The sequence below is a fragment of the Panthera tigris genome, chromosome A3 (assembly GCF_018350195.1).
Source record: "Panthera tigris isolate Pti1 chromosome A3, P.tigris_Pti1_mat1.1, whole genome shotgun sequence".
NCBI classification, from domain to species: Eukaryota; Metazoa; Chordata; class Mammalia; order Carnivora; family Felidae; genus Panthera; species Panthera tigris.
Window position 1 is genome coordinate 113,977,479 of NC_056662.1, and position 27,718 is coordinate 114,005,196.

Consider the following 27,718-nt stretch of genomic DNA (forward strand, 5'->3'; position numbering starts at 1 on the left):
GAGACAGCACTGTGACGTCCAAGGCAAGGCTGTGAGTGCAGAAGGTGGCTGTGCACGGGGCAGCACGTGCAGGGACTGAGGCCAGGGCAGGGTTCTCTGTTGGTGACAGGTCTAACAGCACTTTCTTAAAGGCCATACTTTCAGCCTCCGTGGCCCTTTGGGGACTTTCCTGGGCCCACTAGTGGGGGTGTGACTCATCCCTTGGGAACTGGCAGCACGGAATGGTGTTTCCCATGATTCAAGTGCAGAAGGGCCACCCCAGACCTGCTGCTGTAGGAACTGGCTGCCTTGGAGGGGTGCCCGGGGCAATGTCTGGGAATTTCTCCCACCTTTGTCTCTGAGCATGATTCCATGATTCTAGAGTGTCTCCCAGGTCCTGAGCTGAGACTCCCGTCTTCTCGGGATGGATCACTCAGGTGGACCCACCCTTTCCCCACCCTCATTTCCTTCGTTCTGGGAGCTCTACCCTGTGCTCTGCCCCTGGCACCCTGAAAGATCTTGAGCTAGTCTTTCCCCAGGGAGATGGGTCATCAGACCTGTACCCATCCTCAAGCATAGGATCACAGTGAGGAGGGAAGTATGTCTAGCTTTCGTGAGGTCATCTGGCACACTGGCTGGACACCTCTTTGAACCCAACACTGGGCCCAGACATGCTTTGAAGGAGCTCCACAAGACCCCAGCCTGGAAAGAGGCCATCCGGGCCCCCTCAGAGCTTGACTGATGTAGAAGTAGAGGCTCTTGGGGGCCCAGAGAATAAAGGGAGAAAATGGAGCTAAAGATATGTTTTGGTAGAGTAGGACTTAGCTTTAATAGAGACATTTTCTCAAAATTTCCTGGTGCTTCCAGGAGAGATCTTACTTGTCTAGTCATGAGTGACTTAGTCTCCATCAACCAAGAAAGGGAGAGTGGTTAGAGCAGAGGTCTTCCGTCTGCGCAGAGGTCAGTGGAATAGGAGCGGCTGGCGGCTGTTTCTACTGATGCTGGCACAGCAGCAGGCCTCAATTTCGTTGAATATTCACGATCCAGCATCTGTAGCTTCTGTGCAAACTCTTTGCAAATATTTCTGTGTGAATATCTGTCATCTTTCTAGGATGGTGGGTGCTGCGGAGGAAGTGGGAACGACCTGAACTGTTGCATGAACCAGAAGACAGACCACAAGGTGAGTGGGACCTCCTTTCTCTGGAAGCCTGGGGGCCAATCTCAGATCCAAGGAGCAGCAGACTCTCTTCACAACCTCAGCAGTGCGGCCAGAAGAGGAAACGTTGATGCCCACCCTGAGTGGGGGGTGAATGTGCACATTAGCCCCGGGGCCTCTGGCGAGACCTCCTTGTTCCTGCCTCCCAGGAGCAGCACGGCCCCCCGCCAAGCCTGCTGGGGTGGGGGTGGGGAGGTGCAAACAAGCTCGCTTGGACAAAGGATTGGGTAGATCATACAGGCGTTTTAGAGGAGGAGATGAGGTATCACTCATCTGTTCCCTTTCCCAGCAGATCACTCTCTCGCCATCTCTATTCAACCCGGAGGAGTTCATGCCCCTGGATCCCACCCAGGAACCCATCTTCCCCCCAGAGTTGCTGGTAGGTGATGCCCCGCGGAGAGGCCCCGCTAAGTCTGTGTGCCATGAGCCCCTGGAGACCCACTTTATTCATACCAATGGGGACCTTTGTGTCCTTGTCCTTTGGGTTTTCCTTTCTCCTTCTGACACTGGAGGTCAAGTCCCTCTGTCACATACTCCCAAAGGGACCCACACTTGTCGCACACATGTCACTCTGAGCACAGAGAGTGGATCCCTCCAGGACCCTGTGCAGAGTAACAGGTGCTCCAGAAGCATCTGCTGACCTGGCTACGTCGGATGTAAAAGTAAGTCCCTTAGCACCCATTCTCCTCCTTGCAAGCAGTCCATTATTTTACAAACCAACAACAAAGAAGCAAAGCTGTACTCAGAGGGCACAATGCATGGCTTGCTGCTCTGGTTTAAGGGCACTCTCACACCCACCCTCCCACCATGACGATTCTGCTTCTTCGCTCCCACATTCATGGCAAGGAAAGAATCGTGCCTCTCTCTAAGTTCCCGAGTGCAGATTCCCTGGGGGTGTTGAGCACATGAACACAGCCTGTTGAGTCCAATGGGACAGAAGGAAGGGCTTTGGGGCAGGCCACCGGCACACCTTTCTCTGGATCGTGCAACCTTGAACAAACTGTCAGTTTGATTTGGGGTTTCTCTCGCCCAGCCCCACGTCACCCCTCACACACTAGAACCAGCCTCTGCTGCGTTCCCTCCTGACACCCCTTCCTTTGCTACCTCGTCCCCCCCACACCTTGTCCACTGCACCTGCTGGGGACAGCAGGGGTGGGGCAGGGGGCACTGCACTGAACCTGGGCTTTTGGTCAGAACAGTTCAGGTCACCTGGTGGCAGGTGAAGGTCCCATAACCTCCTGGGTCCTCAGGTTCATCCCGCACCTGTGAAAGGTGGGGCTAACGATGCTTCCTCCCCGGAGGTCTCCTAAAGCCTAAGTGAGATCATGTGTGTGCCACGTCCTCCCTGCCTCAGTACGTGCAAGTTCCCCTCCCTTCTCCCCGGACCTGGATCCTCGTTCTGAATTCAGTATTGAACGGATCAGTAGAAGACTAGACCCCTTTGGGGACCTAAATTCATCAGGGAATGGCCGTAGGAAGGAGACTGTGTGGCAAGAAACTACATTTTCCAGAGGCTGAAAGATACTCCTCAGAAGCAGCTGCGTTTTGAAGGCGAGCGAGTGACCTGGATCCAGGCCTCAACCCTGCAGGAGCTGCTGGACCTCAAAGCCCAGGACCCCGAGGCCAAGCTGGTGGTGGGGAACACGGAGATCGGTGAGAGCGGGCCCGGCCTGCAGCCTGCAGGGGGCCAGTCTGCCTGGGCAACCCCACGCTGGCTGTGTGTCCTCAGGAAACTTGCTTTTCCTCCCCTGGCCCTGGTTCCCATTATATACAGGGAGGAATAACACCTCCTCAAAGGGCTGTTCTGAGTATTGGATGAGATCCTTACTGACCGCTCTCCGGAAACACGTCGGGTGCCAGCTATGTGCCGGGAACTGTGGGAGGAGCTGGGCTACCCAGATCAGTGTCTTCGTTCGTTCTCTGGAGTACCTCCCAGTGGAAGTGAGGGGGGAGCAGTGGAAGTCAAGGTTCTAGGCCAGTGACAGATGCTAGGGGTTCCAGAAATGACATTCTCTCATCCCCCACTTTTTCTGGGGGGTGATGTGGTAAAGGGAAAGGAGAGATGTGCCAATGTGACTGTGTCTGTGTTGCCAACAACTGTGGCCACCGGCCCTGTTCCTGCCACCACCTGGGACGTGAAGCTCACAATACGTGAATGGGCCAGGGTGGCTGGGGGATGTGTAGCTCTCTTCCCCAGTGCTCGAAGGGATGGAAGCAGAGGTGCCCAGGTCACTGCTAATGTCCATCCGTTCCTGGAGCTGGCTTGGCCCTTTTCTCCTTTGCTGGCTCCCAAGCCCAGGGAGGCTCCAAGGAGAGGATCGTGGCATAGCCAAGGTCTTAGAGGACCTCTGGTTTCGGGGCAATCGACATACTTTTAAGCCACCACAACCATCCTGTGGGAGACTCCTGGCTGTTGTTCTGGAAAGAGTCCCCTGGGTCCTGGGTTTTTGTTGGATCTGAGGACACAGAGAGGAGGGCCTGGCTTGGCTCTAAGCTAGCAGAGTACAGATGCGGCCCCGGCCCCGTGAGCACAGGTGTGGTACAGAGACCCCAGCTGCAGTAACGTGGACACGTGAGATGTGCCCCAGGTGATGTGGTTCTGAGGGTCTGCGTAGCTGTGGCCCTGGGGTCCAGGGCAGCAGGAGTTAAAGTGGAGGACGACTGTCTGGAAGAGTCTTTGATCTCCTTTGACATGTGACATGTTCCTTGTCATGGGTCACCTAACATCCTGGACCCAGTTAGATTCTAATAGAAGGGAATCCATAAACATTTCATGAGCTCCAAGTGAGAGGGAATTTCTTACGACCACTCCCTCTGCCTCACCCCTTCTCCCTTATATATACACGCAGCAGTGTAACCACTGACAGCCAGGGTAGGGTGCTGGGGAAGCCGGGCATAGAGAGAACCTTGTCAAGACAGGCCGCGGATGGCCTCTGTCTGCAGTCTTTATCCTGGGAACCGGTATTCAAACAGGCCAGACTCCGCAAAGCCTGGGCCACCCACCAGACACTCTGAATAGCCCCCGAGAGGGTGGGGAGGATGGGCAGACATTTCTTTTTGAACCTTCCCAACTGTAGGTCTGTGGGAGGGGCTGGAGGGGCAGAGCTAACCAGGTCTCAGGAACAGAACAGAGGGGCGTCTGCTCACAGACCTTTCTAACTTGACAGAAGGCCGGTAGAGACGTGTGGTCCTGCAAAGTCCTGCTCAGGCAGGTGTCGGGGACCAGGAGGCAGATTTGATGTTTTCTCTCTCAGACGATTTTCCTTTTTGTCTGAATGCTAGACTTTCGTGTTATTAGGACTATTATACCCCAACTCTAAGAATTGTCTGTTCTTAGCTGTGTAATGTGGGCAAGAGCCTCACCTTCCTGTGCCTCAGTTTCTCTTCCTATAAACTGAAAATCACAGTATCTCCCAAGGCTATTGTGAGGATTTAATGAGTTAAAACATGTAAAGTGCTTACACGGGTTACTGACATATTTTAGCATGCTGCGGCTTCATCTATTATCCCCCACCCCTGTCCCATACACAGACACACACTCACACACACAGGTTAATTCACATTTCATCTCATTTGACACTAAAAGATACGTCAGCAGGGCCTACGGTGGTTCCATGTGTGCGAAGTGTGTATGACAGGATCAAGCAGGCTCTCCTTACTGAAGAGCAGAAAATCTGAAGGTGTTGAAGGTCCAAGCACAGAGTCAGAAAGCTAAATTTAAAAAAAAGGAAGGTTTTCTGGGTGATAAAAGAAATCAAAAGGCAAAAAAGAATTTCATCTCATCTGAATTCCACTAGGATTTTTGGGGGGAGGGAGAGAAAGACAAGTTTGCCGGCTGATAGTGTGGAAACCGCACTGAACCCCACATCTTATCTCCTGCACCTGCCAGTCCTAAGACACCCACAGAGCATGATGCGATCGTGAATATGTCATAGGTCCTGTGTGCGTGGTGGGAACAATGCCGAGGCCCGCCTGGTAGAAGCCTGTTAACTTCGGGTTTCTTGTTTTTCTCGAGGCATTGAGATGAAATTTAAGAATAAGCTATTTCCTAAGATGGTCTGCCCAGCCTGGATCCCTGAGCTGAATTCAGTGGAGCATGGACCTGAGGGTAAGGAGGGGTTTGCCCTGAGCCCACGGAAGGCTGGGATGCTGCGGATGGGTCCCTTGGGAGGGGTGGCCGGTGCCAGGAGAGCCTCTCCTTTGGCTCCGCGGCCACCTGCTTCTCCTGGAGCTGCCTTGCATGGGGAGCAGGGACCCCCTTCATTGCCTTCCTCCACTGAGCATCTGTGGCAGACTGCCAGTGGGCAAGGGGGGCTGTGAGATTCTCCACAGTCATTCTCAATCCTGGCTCCACATTAGAATCGCTCACAGGGGGAGGGGGTCAGTGCTGGGAGATCTTGGGCACTTTAAAAAAAAAACAGGACTTCTCCCTCAGAGATCTGATTTTATTGAGATGACAACCACTGCTTTAGAGAAGAGAGCATTCTGGTTGTAGGATCAAGAGGGCTGTGGTTCAGTCCTGGCTGGTGTATTAGCTGGGTGGCATGGGTCAAGTCACTTCACCTCTCTGGGCGTTAATTCCTCATCCTTATAAGGATGTGAGAGCTGGTTCATCGTCACTCAGGTACCAGTAAAGCATCGTAGGGGCTGTGTGTCCAAATGTTTTCTGAACTGTGAAGGGAATCGCTGTTTTTCTGCGCACGTGTTCCCAGGTATCTCCTTCGGAGCCTCGTGTCCCTTGAGCTTTGTGGAAAAGACGCTGCTCGATGCAGTCGCCAACCTTCCTGCCCACCAAACAGAGGTGTTCAAAGGTGTTTTGGAGCAGCTGCGCTGGTTTGCTGGGAAGCAGGTCAAGTCTGTGGCGGTGAGTCCCTGTTCAGGAGCACTCAAGGCTGAGGTCATGGGGCCTTTTGTCACAAGGCAGATGCGTTAGTCTGTCCTCTGCTGAAGATCTGGTGCGCCCCAAACTCTAGTGCTTAGAACTTGTGGGGTGTTTGTTAAAAATGCAGTTTCCTGGGCACTGCTCTCAGAGATTCCGACTCAGTAGGGCTGGGATGGAGCCCCAAAGGTGCTTCTGGGGAAGGGGGCCTGCGGGTCACTCTTGGAAACACATGCTGTGTGCCTCAGTCTTTACCCCTGAGGTTGGCAAGATGGAGCCTCCTGCCCACCTTGTTCCTGAACTTGGCCGAAGCTATCAGCAAGTGGTTGAGAGATTGAGCCAAATGTAGTCTTGGACTACCTTTCATCGTTGGGGGGAGAGCCAGAGGTAGACACCCCCAGAGAGGAGGGAGGGGTCCAGCTGTTGACTGTTCACAACTAAACTCCAGACTAGCCCCCAGGTTCCCCATTTGCTAGCGGCATTCACACACTCAGGACCATTGGCGGCTCACAACAGCTGACGGTGTAGGGTTGGCGGGGGTGGGGGGGGAGGGAAGGAAAGCCACCCCATCCATTCTATTTTGTTGTTTTCAATTAGAACAAAACCCAAAGGAAACAGCCCCCACCCCGTTCCTTCACCCTACCCCAAGCACCTGACACCTCTGATTGTGGCTGAGTAGACAGAAGCTCAGAAAGCTCCACTAAATTCTCCAGCTGGGTGGGGATCTACTTCCAGGAAGTATTTGCTTGCATCATGTGATAAACCACCTCAACCCTTTCAGAAAAAGTTTGGATGAAATTGAGCAGATTTCAAGGAGCTGACCCACATTACCGACGAGTAAATTTTAGAGCTGAGATCCAATCCCAAGTGTTCAGATCTCAGGTTTTGCACGTGGTTCTGGATGCTTGAGTTCCGCCGGTCTTGTGCCTTCAGCAGGCAGGTGTCCCCCACCTGCCCTGTGTTCTGCAGCCTGCTGTGAGAGCAGGGTTTTCCTGGGTGGGCTGGGCTCTCACGCACACTCTCTGCTTGTTCTAGTCCATCGGAGGGAACATCATCACCGCCAGCCCCATCTCTGACCTCAACCCTGTGTTCATGGCCAGTGGGGCCAAGCTGACCATCGTGTCCACAGGTGAGAGCTACGTCATGCAGAAGTCAGGAAAGAGGGCCCCACGGGGGAGAAGGCTCACAAGATAGGTGACTTTTTGGAGAGACAGGGCCCACAATTCAATGACCCAGCCGTCCTAAGGTTTGGATCCCTGGGAACTGCAAGGGAGATATACCCAGATTGGGGGCCAGGAGAGCCAGACCATTTCCTTATTAAGAATTCCCAACAGGATCTGTCACCTAGAAGCCTTACCTAGTAGTGTGCTAGAGCCAGAATGCACTGGCTCACCACAGCCCACAGCTGGATTTTCAGGGAGTCTGTGAGTGTTTGATAGACATGGCCATTATTAAAAATTGAATTGTAGAAACTTACAATAAAATAAATTACATTAAAAATAAAGGTAATAAGTGCTCAAAATTCATCACGTCCTAATATTTGAGTTTATTTTACTATTGCCCAAGCCCTTAGAGTTATTCCCATCTGTTATATCTGTAGAGTGGAAATGCTAAGTAATGATATGCTGCTATGCACCGTCCTTGTTGGAGGGTCCTCGAGACCATCCCAGTTTTGATGACTCCTAGGAAGTCAGGGAGGACTCCCAGGACTCAGCCTATCGTCATACTCATGGCTATGACTTATTAAGTGGGAGGACACAAAGTAAACTTGGCAAAGTGAAGAGGGACCTGGGGCACAGTCTGGAGGAATCCAGGCACAAGCTTCCAGAGACTTCTCCCGGTGGCGTCACACAGGACACACATCATTCCCTCAGTCACAAGCTGCATTGTGATAACGCACGTGAAGTGTTGTCTGCCGGGGAAGCTCGTCAGAGACTGAACAGCTAGGGCTTTTTGGGGGGTTGTTTGCGTAGCCCTTCTTGGCAGGTACCAAAAGCCCAGGCACCCAGACAGAAAGCAGATGTTCAGCATAAACCACGCTGTTTGTATGAACAGTTTAGACACAGTCAGTCATCTTATCGGGGAATCTGCTGAAATGCAAGTTCCCTGAAGACAGCCATGGCCAACCATTGTAGGCAGTCCTTTCAGAGGACAGCAGGCGTGTCATGTCAACTCTTTGCCACCCTCTTTCCAACTTCATGTTCACTGATGTCACTCCGGGAGCCTGAAATTGGCTATGGTGGGAGTATTGACCGTAGAAATTAGCAAGTACTGCAAATCTGGACTCCCTCCGCCCACACATAGTCCATTGTTAAACATTCACCAGCACATCCCTGCATAAGGATTTTAGATGGAGGACCTTGGCCCTAATTGTGCCAGCACTGCCCTCTGACTGTGGGTACCAGAGACCAGGATGGGGAATTTACCGGTGCCTCGTTCTCTGCTTTCTCACACTGGCCGCTCTGCATCCGGCCTGTGTACAGGCACCAGGAGGACGGTTCGGATGGATCACACCTTCTTCCCCGCGTACAGAAAGACCCTGCTAGCTCCGGAGGAGATACTGCTTTCCATCGAGATCCCCTACAGCAGGGAGGTGAGCTGCTCAGGAGCGTCCCATGTCACTCTTACCGCAGCGAGGCTCCAGACAAGAGACCAGAGTCTGCCTCGGGGACCAAGCTCAGCATCTCTCAACTTTAACAAAGTCTCTGAACACTGCCTTTCACCAGCCATAGTGTTCTCTGGGCAATGAAGAGCTTCAGGGCAGGGAAGAGGGCATTCTATGGACTCATGGCACGTGATCATGGGCAAATCGTTTCAGATTTCTGAGCCTCAGCTTCCTCGTCTGTAAAACGGACACAGTGTTACCTACCCGGGAGGTTATCGTGTGGATTGAAATCAGGAATGCCTAAGTTTCCAGGCCGATGTCCAGAAGCCAGTGTGGATCTCCATCTGGTAGCTAGCAACATGATTTCAAGAGCACATCCAGCCACTGAGCACTTCTGCCCCAGGTCAGAGGAGACTGGGGCTTGCACGCTGAGTGGAGGGGCTGCCCGTGGGTCAGGCCCACACATGTTGATGAGGTGTTTATTTGCTGACCTTGCTCTGAGTTGGCGTGGTTGCATTTCTGCTCATGGGAGGTTTTTCTGTCCTGTTGAGGCAAGTCTGGGCACTTCTGGCTGCCTCGCTGTTGTTCCTGGGGGCTCGTGGTGGCGTCACCAGGTGCCTTTCTCTCCTCCCTCACCAGCTACACATTCCATAATGGGCCGTGTAGAAAAGTGATCTGTGTGAGGCTGGGAAAGCAGCTGTGATGGAGAGTATTAGGAGTTTTACCCAGGTAGCGCTTGAGCGCGCATTACGAGGCATGTTCGCCCTTGCTAATTTTGGCCCCCTTAATGAGAATGCTAATTAAATTAGAGCCATGATGTCCCTGAGGTGGTTTCTTACTGATTTTCTAGCTTGTCCTTATAGACCATTTTGAGCAGTGATTCCCAGACTTTTTGTATTTCACAGATCAGTAAATTTTCCTCTTTTTAATTATGAGTTGGAGAAGGGAGGAGGGAACAGGCATACAAGAGTCCAGTTTTTATTTTGCCAGATAGGGACATTAGCCAAAAACATTTCATAGGGGCGCCTGGGTGGCTCAGTCAGCTAAGCTTCTGACTTCAGCTCAGGTCACGATCTCACGGTTCGTGAGTGCAAGCCCCACATCGGGCTCTCTGCTGTCAGCACAGAGCCCGCTTCAGATCTTCTGTCCCTCTCTCTCTGTCTCTGTCCCTCCTCTGCTCATTCTGTCTCTCTCTCAAAAATAAATAAATACACTGAAGAAAATCTTTAAAAACAAAAACCATGTCATGACAGAAAGGAGATTTTAATACCCAGAAGTAGGGAGGATTTCTCAAGAAAGGACAGCTGCCAATCTGACACTGACATGGCGTGGCACCCCAGTGGACACGTCACCGTGGACTGGCACAGTCCTGTTCCAGAACCAAGCGCAGAGTCCAGGCTCACGGTCCCGGGGCCATGCTTGACATCGGGAATCCGGACTAGCGTCATGGTCAGGAGGAAGCCCGATGACTTCTTCAAACAGAAGCTTGTGGCCAGTGTGGGCGTCCACAGTGAGCCTCGTTGGGCTTTCTCAACAACGCTTCCCTTAAGCCTCTGCCTTTGACGTTAATCAGAATTTGCGGTGCCAGGTGGGTTCAGACCTCAAGCAGAGCCTGGCCAGAAAGGGCTTGATATGAGATCGTTCTTACCTGGAAAGTGAGTCACGCGGCCCTCCTATCCTGACAGACAGGGCCTGCCTGGAGCCCAGCGGGAAATGTGTGCTCAAAGCACAAAGGCAGCTAGTGTTTCATAGTGTGGTTCATTCTTTCAGGAAGCAAGGTTTCTAACCGTGAACAATAGACCAGTGGGAGAGACAAGCTAGAGAGAGCACGTGCACAGGCGTGGGTGAGGGTGCGTTTCACACGCCCGGTGGCATCTCGTTGTATCTGCTCGAGAGGCAGTTAAGCCAACAGAGGTTTGGGCACAGCCGAGAGGCTGGGTGGGCTCTGAAGCTGGGCGCCAGGATGGGAGGACTGGGGGCTGGGGGACCCCGAGCAGCCTTTGTGAACATGTCTTTCCTCTTCCCAACCCTGCTCTCCTTTTCCTTGACTTTGGGTGTTCCTGACCGACAGGGGAAATCTCTCCCCTTTCCCAGCTTCTGGGAGTGTTGTCCGGGCCTCGTGCTGAGCACGGGACAGTCGGCGCCGCCCACATCTTTGAGTCCCACTGGCAGCCCCTTGCGGGGTTGCCATGGCCCTGTCCCTTCACCTGCCCTTTCACCCCCGTGCTTCAGCCTCACCATCTGCAGTTGTAGCAAATGCAGGGGAGAAGCAGGAACCTTTCTCTTGTTTTGCAGGGTGAGTATTTCTCAGCCTTTAAGCAGGCCTCTCGGAGAGAAGATGACATCGCCAAGGTGACCAGCGGCATGAGGGTCCTGTTCAACCCGGGAACCGCGCAGGTGAAGGAGCTGGCCCTTTGCTACGGCGGAATGCACGACAGAACCGTCTCGGCCCTCAAGACCACGCGGAAGCAGATAGCAAAGTGAGAGCTGCCGGCAGAGTGAAACGGCCAGTGCCGCTCCGACTCCCGCAGTGCTGCTAGCTGCCGGGACTGCCGGCGGCGTTACTCTTGCTGCCGCTACAGCCATGACTTCCGCCCTTACCGGGGTTACCGCTGCTGCCACCCTGGCTGCCGCTACCCGTAGCTCGATTCCTGGTAGCATGGCTGTTGCTGCGCTGGTTCCACCCTGCCTGCTACGGCTCCGCTGCTCTTGGTACCGCTGGGCCCGCCGTTGCTGCGGCCACGAGCGGCCACCGTTGCCACTGCTCTCACGGCTGGGCCTCTACTGCAGTTACTGCGGCTGGCACTGCTCACACTGGTACTGCTGCTTCTGTTGCTACTCTTCCCGCTGCTGTCACTGCTGCTGTTTCTGCCACCGTCACTCCTCGGACTAGTGTTGCCGCTGTGCCTTCCACTGCTGTTCCCAGCGATGCCACCACTGCAGTCTCTCTACCGCTGATGCTCCTATTGCGGCTCTCCTCTTCCTGCGGCTCCTCCCGAGAGTACTGCCGACAGCGTTGCTGCTGCCACTGTGTGAATGCTGTTGCTGCCACCGTTGTGTGTGTCCCCACCGTGACTCTCGCCACGACTCACGGTTGTGCCTCTGCTGCTCCTCCCGCTACTAGTCACAGTGTCGCCAGCGCTGCTGCTACTGCTCTCACCACTGTTCCTCTTTCCACGACTTCTACGCCTTCTGCTTTTGCTTCTACCACGGCTGTTACTTCTGCTGCTCCTGTTCCGGCCACTGCTAGTATCCCTCCTGCGGTATTGCTGCTGCCCCTCCCGCTGCACTCTGACTGGGGCTACTCCTACTACCGCGGCTAGTGTGTGGCAGCAGTTATCCCGAGCCCTTCCCCAGCGCTGGCCTCTGTAACGCTGCCAATACCCAGATGGATAAATAAGGCTTACGTTTGGCGTTTGGCGTTTGGCTCTTTGGTTCCGATGCCTGGCTCCAACACTTTCCAGACGGCTCAGAGAAGTCAAGTTACCGAATCTTCCCGTGCCTCAGTTTCCTCATCGGTAAAGGAGTATACAGATTTTCCATGCTACACTTTTACATGGAAATGAAAAGTGATCTTTCGTAAAAAGCACGGAGGACATTGCTTAGGGCGTTATAAGGACTGAATAGATTTAGTTACTATAATTTTGTGGTCGTTTTAACATTGTGTCTATTTTTATTTGTATTATTTCTGTATGTATGTATTTATTTATATTTATTTTTATATTTTAGCGAGAGACAGAGAGAGAGAGAGAGAGAGAGAGCAAGAGCAGGGGAGAGGGACAGAGGGAGAGACAGAGAGAGACAGAGAGAGAGAGAATCTTAAGAAGTGGGGCTGACCTGAGCGGAAATGAAGAGTTGGGTGCTCAACCGACTGAGCCATCAAGGCACCCAAATTGTGTCTAGTTTTAAATTTTAGGAAACTGAGGGGTGCCCGGGTGCCTCACTCGGTTAAGTGTCTGACTTTTGCTTGATCTCAGGGTCATGATCTCAGGGCTCATGAGTTTGAGCTCGCATCGGGCTCTGTGCCGACAGTGCTGAGCCTGGAGCCTGCTTCAGATTCCTAGTGTCCCTCCCTCTCTGCCCCTCCCATGCTTGACTTGCATCTCTCTCTCTCAAAAATAGAGAAACACTAAAAAAAGGTTTTTTGAAAAAGATGAGGAAACTAAGGCTCAAGCAAGTAACTTACGTAAAGTTACACAAGTATAAGTATCCAAGCCAAATTTTGAACCAAGTTTCATATGACTACGGCCCTGTGCCTACCACCCCACACGAGTGATTCTGATGGCTGAGTAGGAGCGCTCTCCCACCTTCTGCTCTCTGGCAGTTTCTGGAACGAGGAGCTGCTGCAGAACGTGTGTGCGGGCCTGGCGGAGGAGTTGTCCCTGGCCCCCGACGCCCCTGGCGGCATGGTGGAGTTTCGGCGTACCCTCACCCTCAGCTTCTTCTTCAAGTTCTACCTGACAGTGCTTCAGAAACTGGGCATACAGAACTCGAAAGATGTGAGTGTGGGGTGTGGGCAAGATACAGACTCTCTGCAGGACTTTTGTTTGGGAATTTAGGAAGCCAGTCTGAGGGAGGGGTACGGTGGACCAGGTGGTAAATTGGCTTGTCCCTTCTGACATCTAAGGACAGAGGAGCCTTTGCTCCAAGGACACACGGCCCAGGGAGCCACATGGAGATGGGAACCAACGGGATGGTCGAGAGGCAGAACACTGAACTGGGCGTCAACGACTAGGGTTCTGGTCCCGACTGAATCGTTACCTCCCTTGAAACTTGAATAGGTCACAACTCTCTTTAAGTCTCAGTTGGGAAATCTGCTGATCTGGGTGGTAGACCAGATGATCCTTTTGACAGGCTAGCTGTTTCAACTGTGGTTTTGTAGTTAGAATCGAATGTGGAGTGAGATGAGAAGGTAGAGGGTGGAATGAGAATGTAATGGGTGCTGCTGCAGTCAGGAGACGGTGGTCAGGGGGAGGGTGTACGTTCTGGAAAGGGTATGGCTGAGCGGAAGCCCAGCTCCCCATATTGGTTCAGTAAGCATTTACTTTGCACCGTCTATGCATAACATTGCACTTGGCCCCGGAGGCAGCCTCGTGTGGGAGAGAACGTGATCACTAAAGGCCAGCCTAGAGTGACAACTGAGCAGATGGCGTGGGGAGTGCAAAGGAGAGAAGCTTCCACAGATGTGGGGACTGCAGACAGAAATCCCTCTTTAAAAAGCATCCCTAATAGCTTTCTTCTTTTTCTTTTTAAAAAGCATTTATTTATTTATTTTGAGAGATAGAGAGAGAGAGTCCATGCGTGCACGTGAGCGGGCAGGGGCAGAGAGAGAATCCCAAGTGGGCTCTGCACTGACAGCACAGAACCCAACGTGGGGCTCGACCTCAGAACTGTGAGATCATGACCTGAGCTGAAAGCAAGGGTCAGATGCTTAATTGACTGAGCCACCCAGGCACCTTGAATTTTTTCTGATTATAAGAGTAATACATTTCCTGTGGCAAACTTAAAAACATAGAAATATATTAAAAATTAAAATAGAAAATTAAAAAACATTTCAACTTTTTAAATAAAAAATTAAATACTTTTTTTTATTACTTTCTTTTTAATTAAATATGCTTTTCTCTCAGATTCTAGGGAAACCACTGCTACTAGTCTTGCTTTTTCCTCTGATCTTTTCCCTACATTCATTTGTCCATCTTCTGTCATTCTCTCTTTTCTCTTTCTCTTTCTATCTCTCCTTCCATCCCTCTCTCTACATACCTGTCGTCTTCCTATCTTTTGATCTGGACACATCATTTTCTAAACAGATTTAGGGTCATGCTGCATATAGAGTTTTCCATTTCCCCTGATTCTGTTGAGATTATATTGTGCGCATTTTCCATATCATTAAATATTTCCCATAGAAACGAGGAGGAAGAAGGTTTCCAGCAAGGCAAGGAGAGAGAGAGAGCAGCGTGAATAAATGCAAGAGGGAGGGAAACCATTTGGTGTGTTGGAGGAAGCACAAACATTCACCATGCAGGCTGCAGGGGTGGGAAGGGGCCCGAGGCTGTTATAAAATGCTGGGCTCTCAGAGCCCACGTTCTGATGTTGAGATAGATCCAGCCGGCACGAGGCGTGTACGATGAGGAGGTGAGGGGAACAGTTGTTACTGTTGCCACTTGGGGACAACCAAGTGTGGGATCAATGATAGAACTAGTCATGATCACTACTGTTAACTTACCTCCACAGAAGTGCGGCAAGCTGGACCCCACCCATGCCAGTGCCACCTTACTCTTTCAGAAAGACCCTCCAGCCAACGTCCAGCTCTTCCAAGTGAGTATACCTGATGTATGGCTGATATCACAGGCCCTTGCAGGGCACATCAGATGATGCTGACCTTTGGTGAATGACTGACTTGAGTCGTATGTAGGTGCTTAAAGCTCCTACTGCTTTGCATAAATATCCGGTGAAGAAAATGGGAATCGTATTAATGTCAATGAAGCTCTTTTCCTCCTTCCGTACCTAAATTTTGTCTCTCTTGAGATTACTCTCATCTTCACCTGCTCCTTAAAGAATAAAAAAAAACCTGTTGTCCCGATTTTGTCTTTTCTGGTGCCTCTGTGGGGCTGATGTGCAAAGCCAGGAGTTCTCCTGGCCATGACAACAAAACAACAACTTTCTGTCAATGGCAAGTTTTTGAGAAGCACTAGGTAAAGGGTCAACTTTCTCTGTAGACACTTTGGGTTTTGTGGGCCCTATAGTTTTAGTTGATGCTCCTCAACTTTGTCATTATAGCATAAAAGCAACCAGAGATAATACATAAATGAATGTGTGTGGTATGTACCAATAAAACTTTATTTATAGAAGCAGGCAGTGGGCCAGATTTGGCCCACAGGCCACAACTTGTGGAACCATGCAGTAGAGGCTAGTGGTCCAGAGTGTGAACTCTGGGCTCCACTGCCAGGACTTGAATTCAAACTCTGCCAGTTTGTAACTGTGTAACCTTTGACAAGTCACTTCCTCTCTGTGGCTTTTGGGCAAGTTAATTATGCCCACCTGCAAGTGTCCCTATGATGGCACCTGTTTCCTAGGATGTTTCTGAGGATTAAATGTGTTAGTAAAAGTAAATAGCTTAGATTTGCTCCCGGGATATATTAAATACTCAGTGACATGTTAGCCGTTATTATTATGTCTTTGAAAAACCACATACAACAGAATTTTGTTACAAATCCATTTTGGAACACTTTGGCAAGTACAGAAAGATATAAAGAAGAAACAAAAATGACCCAAGATCCCACCTCCAAGAGAAAATCATGATATTTTTGTTGACTTCTTTCCTTTTTTTCCTTTGCATATATGGACATTGACATGCTGTGTTTATAACATACATATTTTTCCTACAGAATTCAAATCATCATACACACACACAATGCTTTATGTCCTGTGTTTACATGTAATGTGAACATTCTTGCCTTCTAATTTAAAGTCTTCAAAAGTATGTCTTAATAGTTGCATACTGTTTGATTGGATGCACGTAGCACCAGCTTTTTACTCCACCCCCCATGAGTGCACATTGAGGTTCTTCTTTAGTTATTTATTTTTCCCCCGTATGGGGACACTATGACCACCTCTGCTCTGCCTGTCTGTTCCTTTGCCCTGTGTCCCTCCTGCCTCCTCCGTCTTCACTCAGGTTTGCTTTGGCCTGAAGCTCCCTGCAGTTTCCCCAGGCCTGTAGGGAAACAGTGTCTTATGCAGCTCAGCTTGACTGATGACCATGTTGTTCCAGGAGGTGCCCAAGGGTCAGTGCGAGGAGGACATGGTGGGTCGGCCCCTGCCCCACCTGGCCGCGGCCATGCAAGCGTCTGGGGAGGCGGTATACTGTGACGACATCCCTCGCTACGAGAATGAGCTGTCCCTCCGGTTGGTCACCAGCACCCGGGCCCACGCCAAGATCAAGTGAGTGGAGTAAATATCCTGAGGGAGGAGGGTGCTGGGAAGCTCCTCCAGGGCCTTCCAGTCTAGAGAGGGACTGGGAACTCACCTGAAAACCAGTCTGGAGAGGAGCGGGAGAGGTTAGGGACTCAGTGGTGCCTGGCAGGGTGAGGGGATGCTGTTGGAGGCATAGGCAGGGGCCAGAACAGGAGAGCCTCAGAATGCTGAACCGGGACATTGCACTTGAGCCAAAAAGCAGTGAGGAGCTTTTAACAGGAGCAGGTCAGCTCTGCACTTTGATATTGGGCTAAACTTCAATGCCGTATTTCAGGAGAACTTGAGTCAGCACTAAGGGGAAGAGCGTGGCCTTAGAGTCAGACCCACCCGGGATCGAGTCTCTGTTCCAGTGTTTACCAGCTGTGACCTTGGCCTGGGATGCCTAAGCTCACAGTGTCTCTATTCATAGCCGGGTGTTTTCATGATGATCAGTGACAGAGTCTGCAAAGGACCTAGCAGAGAAGAGCCACCTGTGCCCGTTTGTTGAATTTGGAGAGCCCAAATGACAAGCATCGCCACCTCTATAATAATAGCAATACCCAACACTCATGTGGCACTTAATATTTGCTGCGGCCTTTAAAGCATTTTCCATACATTGGCAGTTTACTCCTCACAACAACCCTACAGGCAGGTCCTGTTATGATCCCCATGTTCCAGATGAGGAAGCTGAGGCACAAGGGCGGCAAGTTACGTGCCCGAGGTCACAGAGTTGGTAAGCAGCGAAGCGGGAGTTTGAAGCCAGGCAGCATTAGCAGCCGAGCTGTGCTGCCTCTTGATGTTCAGGCCAGAGACTGCATTGATCTCCTGGTGGGCATCAGACACATATCCTGTTGAACAGAGCAGCTAGGAGAAACCCTCCCTTGGGCGCTGCCACTGCTTGGATTAGGGATCCCGTCTCCCCATCATTGGTTTTTCCCTCTGCCGCTCCTAGCTGCCTGGAGACAGGCTGCAGGAATGGTAACCTGGACACCGAGAAAACTTAACAGGTAAGTAAAGTCTTCTAGCTCTCTGAAAAAACTGTTTCAGACGATGTGGTTGCCATCTCTGGGGTAAATGCATTTGCTTTATCCTTGTCTTGAGCCCACACTGACCACACTGGCCACGATCCACATTGTCTACGTTCTTTGCTCCATCTGAGCGATGTGTGAATGGATGGAGGAGGGTGGGGGGCTCTGTAGTAACGGCAGTGACCTGGGCTTTCCCGGCTGCGTGCACTTGGAAAGAAGCGAGGACCTGGCTTTGGCTCTTCATAACCTAACCTCAGTCCTAATCCCACCTACGTTGCTCTCTGCTGCGTTACTTTGGAAAAGCTGCTCAATTTCCCTGAGCTTGAGTTGCCCCAAATGTAGAAGGAGGATAATGATGATGACGTTCTGGGCTCTGGTGAGGTTTGCCTGTTGGAAGTTGCTCGGCCCTTCAGAGTGGTTTCCATACCTTTCTGTGAGGTGCCTCTGCTCTATCTCCCCTTGGGGGCCCGGGCCAGAGTGAGCAGAACATAGTAGAGACTGTTATTAGTGAAACAGTCTCCAGGTGTTCTCCCTCTCGGGCCTGATGATGGCCGGGCTGCCCTGCTCTTCTGGGATAGCTTCATGAAGGTGGGGAGACAAATTTGGCTGTGTGACGATGTTCAGGGACATTCGATCAGTGGTGCAGCAAGGGCCCAAAAGTGCTGATTCTGTGTGGGTATTAGCTGTGATGTGGGTATGAGCTGGAGCTCTCAAGAGTAAATGCTACTCACTGTGATGTGGTTCCGTAGTAGAAGGTCCATGGGGGTGGGCCTGTCCTGTTCATTTTTTGTTCTCCACAGCACTCAGCATGGTGGCCTTCACAGGGTACGTATTTCATGAGCATTTGCAGAATAGGATAGGGTAGGATAGCCTATGGAATGTAGGCTAGGATAGAATACAGAATCTGGAAAGGATAGCATAGACTAGTGGATGGAGAAGGAAGGAATTTGAGTGGAGGAAAAATCAACATGAGGACAGTGGTATCCAGTTGGTGGTGGGTCTTCTGCTTCAGTTTCCCGCCTGGGCCCCTCACTGTGCTCATTCTTGCAGGTCCATAGATACTTCAGAAGCTCAGAAGGTGCCAGGGTTTGTCTGCTTTATCTCTGCTGATGATGTTCCCGGGAGTAATATAACTGGAATTGGTAATGATGAAATGGTGTTTGCAAAGGATAAGGTATGTGTTGGATTTTGTTTTTAGATATGAAGTTAGTGGAATGGGCACTTGAGATTTAGTTTGCGCTCATTCCTCCAAATCCTTAATCTTAAAAAGATTACACATTGGTACATACTGTGGCCTTCATTGCAGGGCGATCAGTACAGGGATGGAATCGGTCTGGTGGCACTTTTAACTTTCACTTATGTTTACTTGTTTATTTCATTGTTGGTGGCTAGTTGCACATGTTAGGATGACTCCAGGCCAAACTGGTATTAAAACAAGACTGGTGATTATTTTTTAAACTGCCAGTTAGGTTTCAGGGGATAAATAGCTCCTTTGTGAAAAGAAAATAAAAATATGGTAAACAAACTACCAGAATAAAAATCACAATACTGTCACTATGTGTATTGAAAATTCACTTATACGAAAATTCATCTATTGCTGTCAAGCATATGTGGAGTTTTGACACACACACGCACATAGACACGTTTTGAAACTTTCAGGGTGGAAGTCACTTGACAATTTTAATACAGTTCAAATGCAAATTGGAGATGAGTTGGCGTTGCCTAAGGGCATATTCACTTTATTATTAATGTACAAGAGAAAGAGAGAATAAAAAACTACAACTATGAGACACAAGGACTCCATTTAACAAGAGAACAAATTGCTTTTGTAAATTTCGAGAGTCTCTAAGACTACTGCTAACATGACGGTTAGTGAGAATTAGCTGGGATAAACCACCACAGCCCAATCAATTAAGTTAACAACTCAACTGGGTCCTCAAGAGACAACTATCAGAGACAGTATGGCTTTCTACTGTCAGAAACTCATATTGCAAAGTGATGAGTTGGACAATTTTTTTTTTGGTTCATGTTTGGGGATTTTTGGAAGAAAAATGCCTCTGAAGGAATGGAATCATTAAGTAGTGAGAAAATGACAATCATTGTTCTGAAAATCTAACAAAAACTGGTTTATTTATCAAGTCTGAGAACCAGAATTTGGGAACTCCTGCTTCTGGGCATTTGGATGAAGTGTAAGACATGATTGCTGCCTTTGAGAAACTTTTGGTGTAAATCTGGAAACAGAAATTCAAAGGGAGAGGGGTGCTAGAAAGAAAATGGAACTGGAAGCCAGGGCCTGAGATTTAGTCATGGTCTATTAATGAGCCAAGGCAAGACCATGATCTTGCCTTCTGGGTCTGCATCTCTTCACCTGAAAAACAAGGGTGTTGGAGTGCATCTGAGTCAACAAATAGACTTCATGCTTCCATACCGTCCATTCTGCTCATGGCGACATGACTAATCAATCACCACTTTCCATCCTGGGCAACTTCTCAACAAGCTGCCAGCGGTAAATCATGAAATTGGTCCCTGAGATAAAGCGAGTTTGCCATCTTGATACTCGTGATCTCCAAGTCCTAGTCCAGTTCCACTACTTCTAAATCCTCAATGAAGAAGCACATAATCCCAAACAGTAGGACAAAGACATGCCAAGATCCCAGAGGCATTCCTGGATGTCCCTTAAGGAAACTGTGGGGGCAAGGACTTCCTTCGCCTTTTGGGCAATCCAAAATCATTTGCTTCATGAGGAATGCATTATATGCTTTAACAGTTTGGCTCGGTTCCCAGGTGACTTGCATTGGGCACATCATTGGTGCTGTGGTCACCGACACCCGAGAACATGCCCAGAGAGCCGCTCAAGCGGTGAGAATCACCTATGAAGATCTTCCAGCCATTATCACAATAGAGGTAACTGAGAAAGGACTGCATGGGGAGGGGTGAGCCCCCTGTCCCTGGAGGCACCTTTACTGGGATACTTTAGAGGGGGCTGCAGCAGCAGGTGGGATTCGATTAGACAGGAACAGGTAAACCCTTCAGCCCCAGGATTGTGTGTTCTTTGGAAAACTTCCCCATCATGATCCCAGACTCAGTCTGCCAGAGGCCAGACTAGGTCCCTCCTTCCAATGCCAGCTCCCGTTGGTTCCTTGAGGGACTCTACTTTTCCTCAAGATCCAAGCGTGTCCAACTATCTCTGAGGAAATGGAGGCACATGGCCCCAGGCTACATGCAAGCTTACGTGAAGTCTGTGTAGGACCCTTGTACAGATGCCTGTGTGAGAAGAGGGAGGGTGGTTGCAACAACCTCTCTTCCCTCTGGTGGGAATGACCTTCCTTCTCCTGAAAGTCTGGTCACTGAATCGTCTTTGTGGTCCTCAGGATGCTATAGCAAAAGACTCCTTTTATGAGCCTGAGCTGAAGATAGAGAAAGGAAACCTCACGAAGGGGTTTTCGGAAGCAGACAACATTGTTTCAGGTACGGCCGTGCCATATAGTCCTGGGGTATGGGCTGGCCCTGGTTTATGAATTAAATTCAAGAGCTGGACCTTGAGTCCTGGAGCAGGGGAGTGAATTTTTAACAGAAGAGTCCTCCTGATGTTTGTAGCAAAATAGTGGACAATTGGCAGGGAAAGACCCTCTCTCATTTTTTTAAAATTTAAATGTTTATTTATTTTTGAGAGAGAGAGAGAGACAGAGCATCGGCTGGGGAGGGGTAGAGAGAGAGGGAGACACAGATTCGAAAGCGGCCTTCAGGCTCTGAGCTGTCTGCACAGAGCCCTACGAGGGGCTCAAACTCACCAATCAGGATATCGTGACTTGAGCTGAAGTAACGCTTCATTGACTGAGCCACCCAGGTGCCCCTAGACCCTCTGCCATCTTAATGTCCACCTCCTGTCTCCAGGTTACATATCTGTATGTGGTTCTGGGTAGCTGGGAGTGTGTGAAATTTAGAAGGCTGTCTGGGGAATTAGTGGCTACAGGTCCTGGCCCTCCCTGTGGGCAGCGGGGCACCCGTCTGCTGGTGACATCCCTTTGGGTATTGTTTCCTACATTGTCCATAGTGTATTCCTAAGCCACTGGTGAGTCATCTCTCCAACTGGCCCGATACCTTCCGTTCCAGAAGATGCTCTCATTTTTAGCTTTTCAGTCACATCTGTTAATCTGTTAATTCCTTCCTTACCATTCCCTAAATTTTACAAAATAATTTGAAAATCTGCAGTGTAAGATAGCTTCATGCCTGATGCATTTTGGTATCATTCTGGTTTCTTTGTTGGGGTGGGGGATTTGGCTCCCCCAGGTGGCTAAGGCTTTGAGACCCTTTTCACCCCTGCTGGGAACCTAGAGGGTACCTGTGTGTGAGCAGCTGGTTCCTGCCCAGGGCCCTAGGGGAGTGCACTCTCCTTCAGCAAACTCCGGATCACCATGAGGGTCACATTGCCTCCCCAGGCGAGTTGTACATTGGTGGCCAAGAGCACTTCTACCTGGAGACTCACTGCACCATCGCTGTCCCCAAAGGCGAGGCAGGGGAGATGGAGCTCTTTGTGTCTACACAGAACACCACGAAGACCCAGGTACCGTCCTGTGGGTCAGCTCCAGGGCCTGGGCACGGCACTGGGGAGCTTCTGGCTGACTAGGAGTTGGCGATGTAGAACATGGGAAAAGGGAGATCTCGGCTGGTCCAGAAGGGTATCTGAGGGTAGTGGTCCTGGAGCCAGACCCTATCAGCCAACAAGCTTGTGTCACTGAGTTGTGACATAACCTTTCTTGGTTTCCTCTTCCATAAAATGGGCCTGGTAGGGTGTTGTAATGACTAGATGTTTACTACTTGGATAGCACCTAATAAGAGTTGGCTTTCATTTTTCCAGTGAGATATGGCCTTGGTCAAATCACATCCGATCTCAGGCTCCTCATCTGTAAAACGTGGGTGATGGGTTTAGTGATAGCCACAGAGACCACTAAATTATCTGTGGCAGCTCAAATATGGCGGCTCCCCATTTCTCTATTGCTGGTAAGGCGACAGTACTGGCCAGCATTGTGGGCAGCTGGTCCTACCCCCGCAACTCACTAGTTCTTGGCTGGATGAAATGAAACTTTGGCTCTGAAAGTCTGCTGTGGCCAGCCGCTGACCCCCCTTGCTAGAAACAAGTGTCTGAATTCAGTCTGCACTGACTAATGAGTGTTAGACTTCAGCACCTCGAGATCAAGGGCTGCCTGGGGAGGTGAGGGGGATTCCGGAATCAAGGAATTTCAGAATTGACGGCACTAAGTAGGCTTGCGGATGGCGGGCGGCTCTAGGTCAGGGTGAGGTAAGTCCAGATGATGTGTTCAGTGCAAGTAATTTTTCTTTTGTCCACAGAGCTTTGTTGCAAACATGTTGGGGGTTCCGGCAAACCGGATTTTGGTCCGGGTGAAGAGAATGGGAGGAGGCTTTGGAGGGAAAGAGACCCGGAGCACTGTGGTATCCACGGCAGTGGCTCTGGCTGCATACAAGTGAGTCCCCCTAGCCAGCTCAGAGAAGGAGAATAAGGCTGCCTCTGCCAAGAAGGCTTTCTGGATTTCTCCCTTTTAGAAGTAGATTTCTCTTGCTTTGAATTGTCACAGCCTTCTGCTTTTAGAACTCTTGGGCATTGGGGTGAGGGTAACACCACGTGTTTCTTTGTGTTCGATGCATGGATCCATGTTTAGCCTCCCCTGCCTGGCTGTGAGGGCCCTCAAGGCAAGGGCACACATCATACCCTTACATTCCCCATGTGTCCAGCAGCTTTATTTCTAGACAGTGAAGCAACCCAGCTCCAGTCTGCTTGTGCGCCAGGTGGAAAAAGAAGTCTCCCTTGCTTCCTCCCTGAGACCCAAGGACTGGGCTGTTGCAGAACCTCCCAGGGTGCTAACCCTCTGATGCCTCCCTTAGGACGGGCTGCCCTGTGCGCTGCATGCTGGATCGTGACGAGGACATGCTGATAACTGGTGGCAGACATCCCTTCTTGGCCAGATACAAGGTTCTAGTTGTCGGGAGCTATGTCGGGGCGGAAGGGGAATGCCATCTCACTGGGAAACCTGGAGATGAAGATCCAGGGATCCTGGGATGTTCTCTTATGTTTTTCACGAATACCTGTAGAAGTTCAAAGAAGAAATAGTAATGAGAAAAATTTAAATCTGCCAACAGCAACATAGAAGGGCGATGCTGGCTGGCCACTTCCCGAGTGAGGTCGCAGCATGGTGTTTACACCTTTTGTGAATTTTCTCTGGCCCCATACCTAGTCTTTCTCCTCTCAGGCTCGGAAGCATGAGTTTTCAGTAGCCCTGGGGTAAATCCCTCCTGCAGAATGACCTAATGTGTTCATAGCCAGATGCAAAGATCAGAATGACTACTTTGTAATTTACAGTAAGAAATAAAGCTTCCAGGTTGTTAGGGTGGGCACCTGCTCCACCAGACCAGGGGTGGCGGTCCCTTTGCTGAGTCTCTGTGGATGACCAGCATCCTGTCCCTCTAAACACTAGTACAACCTGACAGATCCCAGTCTGGGAGCCGTTTCTCTCCATTAGGTGGCTTTGAACATTCCCCCTGTGACCTCTTCTCGTTTTGTTTCCTGATTGAACTCCCCCGAAGGGATTATATTTCCCTTCTTCCCAAATTCTTGCAGACCTGAAAAATTCCCAGGTCCTTACTTATGAAACGGCCTATAAAATTTGTTCTGATGGCTACCTAAGGTCAGGGATGTGAAAGCACATTCCTGCTTGTTGTGCACATTCCTGCTTGCTGTGGCTTGCTGGCCAAAATGTGTGAGGCATATCTCCAGTATCTCTCTGTTTCTCTTCCCGGCTCTCCCTTCTCTGCCTCCTCACTCCCTCTCGTAAATTCAGAGCCAGTGTGGGTAGAAGGAAGGGGGAGCGTGGGGAGAGGGTGTGTCCAGGGTTGAGGACCCATGGAGCGTCACTGGAGAGATGTCAGGTCCTCTCTGCTTCACCTGTTAGCTCCGGTGACCTTGTTTTCATGGTATGATGTCTTGTTCTTTCTGCTTCCTCTGGGTAGCATGAGTGGGAGGGGATGACTCAGGTTAGGCAGAGGAAAGGGACTATCGAGAACTCTCTCCTTTTCATCAGGTTGGCTTCATGAAGACTGGGAGGGTTGTGGCTCTGAAGGTGGAGCATTACAGTAATGCAGGGAACACCCTGGATCTCTCCCAGAGTGTAAGTAGGGTGCGCCCATGCCTCTGGGTGGGGGGTGACTGGGAGGTCACGGGCAGGCCCCACAGCCCCACAGGCATAGGCCTCCTCACTTCCTACCTGGGATTATTGCAGTAGCCTCCCTGTTGGTCCCCACCTTGAGGCTCTCCACCCCTGGTTAAGGTCTAAAGCACAGAGATAATCCTATTACTTTTCAGATTGGAAATTCTTCCTTTGGGGTGCCGGGGTAGCTCAGTCAGTTAAGCATCATCGGATTTCAGCTCAGGTCATGATCTCACGGTCTGAGATCGAGTTCTGCATCCAAAAAAAAAAAAAAAAAAAAAAAAAAAAAAAAAAAAAAAAAAAAATCCTAGTAATAATAAAAAGAAAAGGAAATCCTTCCTTATTTTTCAGATATTTTGCCAAGCCAGCCAAGTCAGTTACAAAACTTTATGCAGAGTATGGTGACATTGTATGTATGTGTCTGTAAGATGAATATACCTCTATTATAGATATAATCATGTTCCTGGAAAATTCCAAAAGAACATATACTAAACAGTGATTGGATGGGATGAAGGGAGGGGCACCCACTGTCATTTTCTTTGTAACATATTTTTGTGATGTTTGAATTTTAAGTAATGAATTTCTTCTTTTTTTTGGTAACAGTTTCACTGAAATATACAATTTAAGGGTTTTTAGTAAATTTTAAGAATTATGTAACCATTATCATACTGTAGTTTTTGAACACTTCCATCACCTGAATGTGATCTCTTTCCATCACTCCCGTTCTCACCCCCTACCCAGCCCAGACATACACCAATCTACTTTCTGTCTTTATAGATTCTCCTCTTGTAGTCTATTCATATAAATAGACTCTACACTGTGTAATCTTTTGTGTTCAGCTTTTTTCTCAGGATTGATTATTTATTTATAGTTTTATTTATTTAAGTGATCTCTGCACCCAACATGGGGCTCAAACTCACAAGCCCGGGATCAAGAGTTGCATGCTCCTCTGACTGAGCCAGCCAGGTGCCCCTCAGGATAATGTTTTAAGATTCCTTAGTCCTTCATTCTTTTCTCTTGATAATATTTCATTATATGGATAGGCCATTTTTTGTTTTCTACTCACCACTGAAGAGACTTTTGAGATGTTCCCTGTTTTCAGCTTTTATGGGTAAGGCTACTTTGAACATTCTCATACTAGTCTTGTGTAGACATGAAATTTTGTTAATCTGTGTTAATTTTGTGTTAATTTTATTAATTTTGAAATTAGCAGTTACCTTTGTGGTATTACTTTTTATAATTTTTTTAAATCCAAAAATTATAACCATACTAGGTACAAACGTGTAGACTTTTCTTATAAAAGTCAGTCAGACATTTCAGGGCAAACAGAAGTTCCTGTTAGCCCCACTCCCCATGCCACTCCTCCTTGCTAGGGGCTAACCGGTTCCACTATAAAACTTCACACTTCAGATGCAGTGTAAAAACTGCTCAAAATAAGCAACACATTTAGTCTTCTCACCATTTGCAACCTGGGCCTCTTGGTGTTTTGGAAAAATCAGATTGAAAAAGATACAGTGCTTGTCCCCCAAAATCTTAGAAGCTTTTAAATCCAATCCAGCGAACATTTATTGAGCGCCTAGGGTGGCAACATAAAGAATAGATGGCATTGTTTCTGCCCCGGGAAGTTCACAGTACGGTGGGGGAGACAGATAACAAAAGACAAAATGAGGGGTGCGTGGGTGGCTCAGTCGGTTAAGCGTCTGACTTTGGCTCAGGTCATGATCTCGCAGTTTGTGAGTTCGAGCCCCGCATCAGGCTCTGTGCTGACAGCTCAGAGCCTGGAGCCTGTCTCATATTCTGTGTCTCTCTCCCTCTCTCTGACCCACCCCTGTTCATGCTCTGTCTCTCTCTGTCTCAAAAATCAATAAACGTTAAAAAAAATTAAAAAAAACCACAAAATTGGGGCGCCTGGGTGGCGCAGTCGGTTAAGCGCCCGACTTCAGCCAGGTCACGATCTCGCGGTCAGTGAGTTCGAGCCCCGAGTCGGGCTCTGGGCTGATGGCTCGGAGCCTGGAGCCTGTTTCGGATTCTGTGTCTCCCTCTCTCTCTGCCCCTCCCCCGTTCATGCTCTGTCTCTCTCTGTCCCAAAAATAAATATAAAACGTTGAAAAAAAAAAATTAAAAAAAAAAAAAACACAAAATGAAATAGAAGTACAGGTTAGACAGAGTGCTAAGGGAAAGCAAAAACGGAATTAATTGAGACATACTCAAAACATTTAGGATGACTAAGACTAAAATAATCAAGGGCATGAAAAGCAGCCTGTCTGAGAGAGAGAATATACATGGGGAAGTAAACCAAACCCAAAATGAAACGAACAAATAAAAGCTGCCATTGATCTCATCAGGAAGATGAGTTATTACACCTTCAAGAAAGAATAGGAGGCCATAAACATGAAGCATTTGGAGAATAAAAACTAACTCTGGTGAGATAAAACTCTGAAAGCAAAAGGGTTGAAAGACACTTCAGCAAATCTCTCCAAACAGAAGAAAAAAAATACAGAAAAATTGGAAAGAAAATACAATGAAATTCGAGGACTAGTCCAGGAGACCCAAATGATAGAAGTTTCAGAGAGAAAGAATGGAAACAAGAGAGAGGAGGCAACTATCAAGAAGTAACTCAAGAAATCTCCCCAAACTATGGAACTGGAGAGTGTTATGCTAAGTGAAATGAGCCAGGCAGAGAAAGACGGATACCATATGGTTTCACTCTTATGTGGATCCTGAGAAACTTAACAGAAACCCATGGGGGAGGGGAAGGAAAAAAAAAAAAGAGGTTAGCGTGGAAGAGAGCCAAAGCATAAGAGACTCTTAAAAACTGAGAACAAACTGAGGGTTGATGGA

General features: G+C 49.4%; 1 protein-coding gene across 2 annotated transcripts in view; it reads left to right on the forward strand.

Annotated features, from left to right (window-relative positions):
- Positions 1-27,718, forward strand: part of LOC102969928 (xanthine dehydrogenase/oxidase) — a 58,538-nt gene that overhangs the window by 16,619 nt on the left and 14,201 nt on the right. The window contains exons 7-24 of one of the 2 annotated variants that reach the window (XM_042982217.1): positions 1,091-1,159; positions 1,485-1,574; positions 2,707-2,848; positions 5,211-5,303; positions 5,908-6,059; positions 7,110-7,203; positions 8,558-8,667; positions 10,975-11,159; positions 13,004-13,178; positions 14,911-14,994; positions 16,448-16,617; positions 18,708-18,831; positions 20,442-20,561; positions 21,029-21,125; positions 22,097-22,221; positions 23,007-23,140; positions 23,559-23,646; positions 24,752-24,838. In XM_042982217.1, the coding sequence (XP_042838151.1) occupies positions 1,091-1,159; positions 1,485-1,574; positions 2,707-2,848; positions 5,211-5,303; positions 5,908-6,059; positions 7,110-7,203; positions 8,558-8,667; positions 10,975-11,159; positions 13,004-13,178; positions 14,911-14,994; positions 16,448-16,617; positions 18,708-18,831; positions 20,442-20,561; positions 21,029-21,125; positions 22,097-22,221; positions 23,007-23,140; positions 23,559-23,646; positions 24,752-24,838 (2,139 nt within the window). The remainder of the gene's footprint in view (positions 1-1,090; positions 1,160-1,484; positions 1,575-2,706; positions 2,849-5,210; positions 5,304-5,907; positions 6,060-7,109; positions 7,204-8,557; positions 8,668-10,974; positions 11,160-13,003; positions 13,179-14,910; positions 14,995-16,447; positions 16,618-18,707; positions 18,832-20,441; positions 20,562-21,028; positions 21,126-22,096; positions 22,222-23,006; positions 23,141-23,558; positions 23,647-24,751; positions 24,839-27,718) is intronic. The other variant, XM_042982218.1, reaches the window with a different exon arrangement.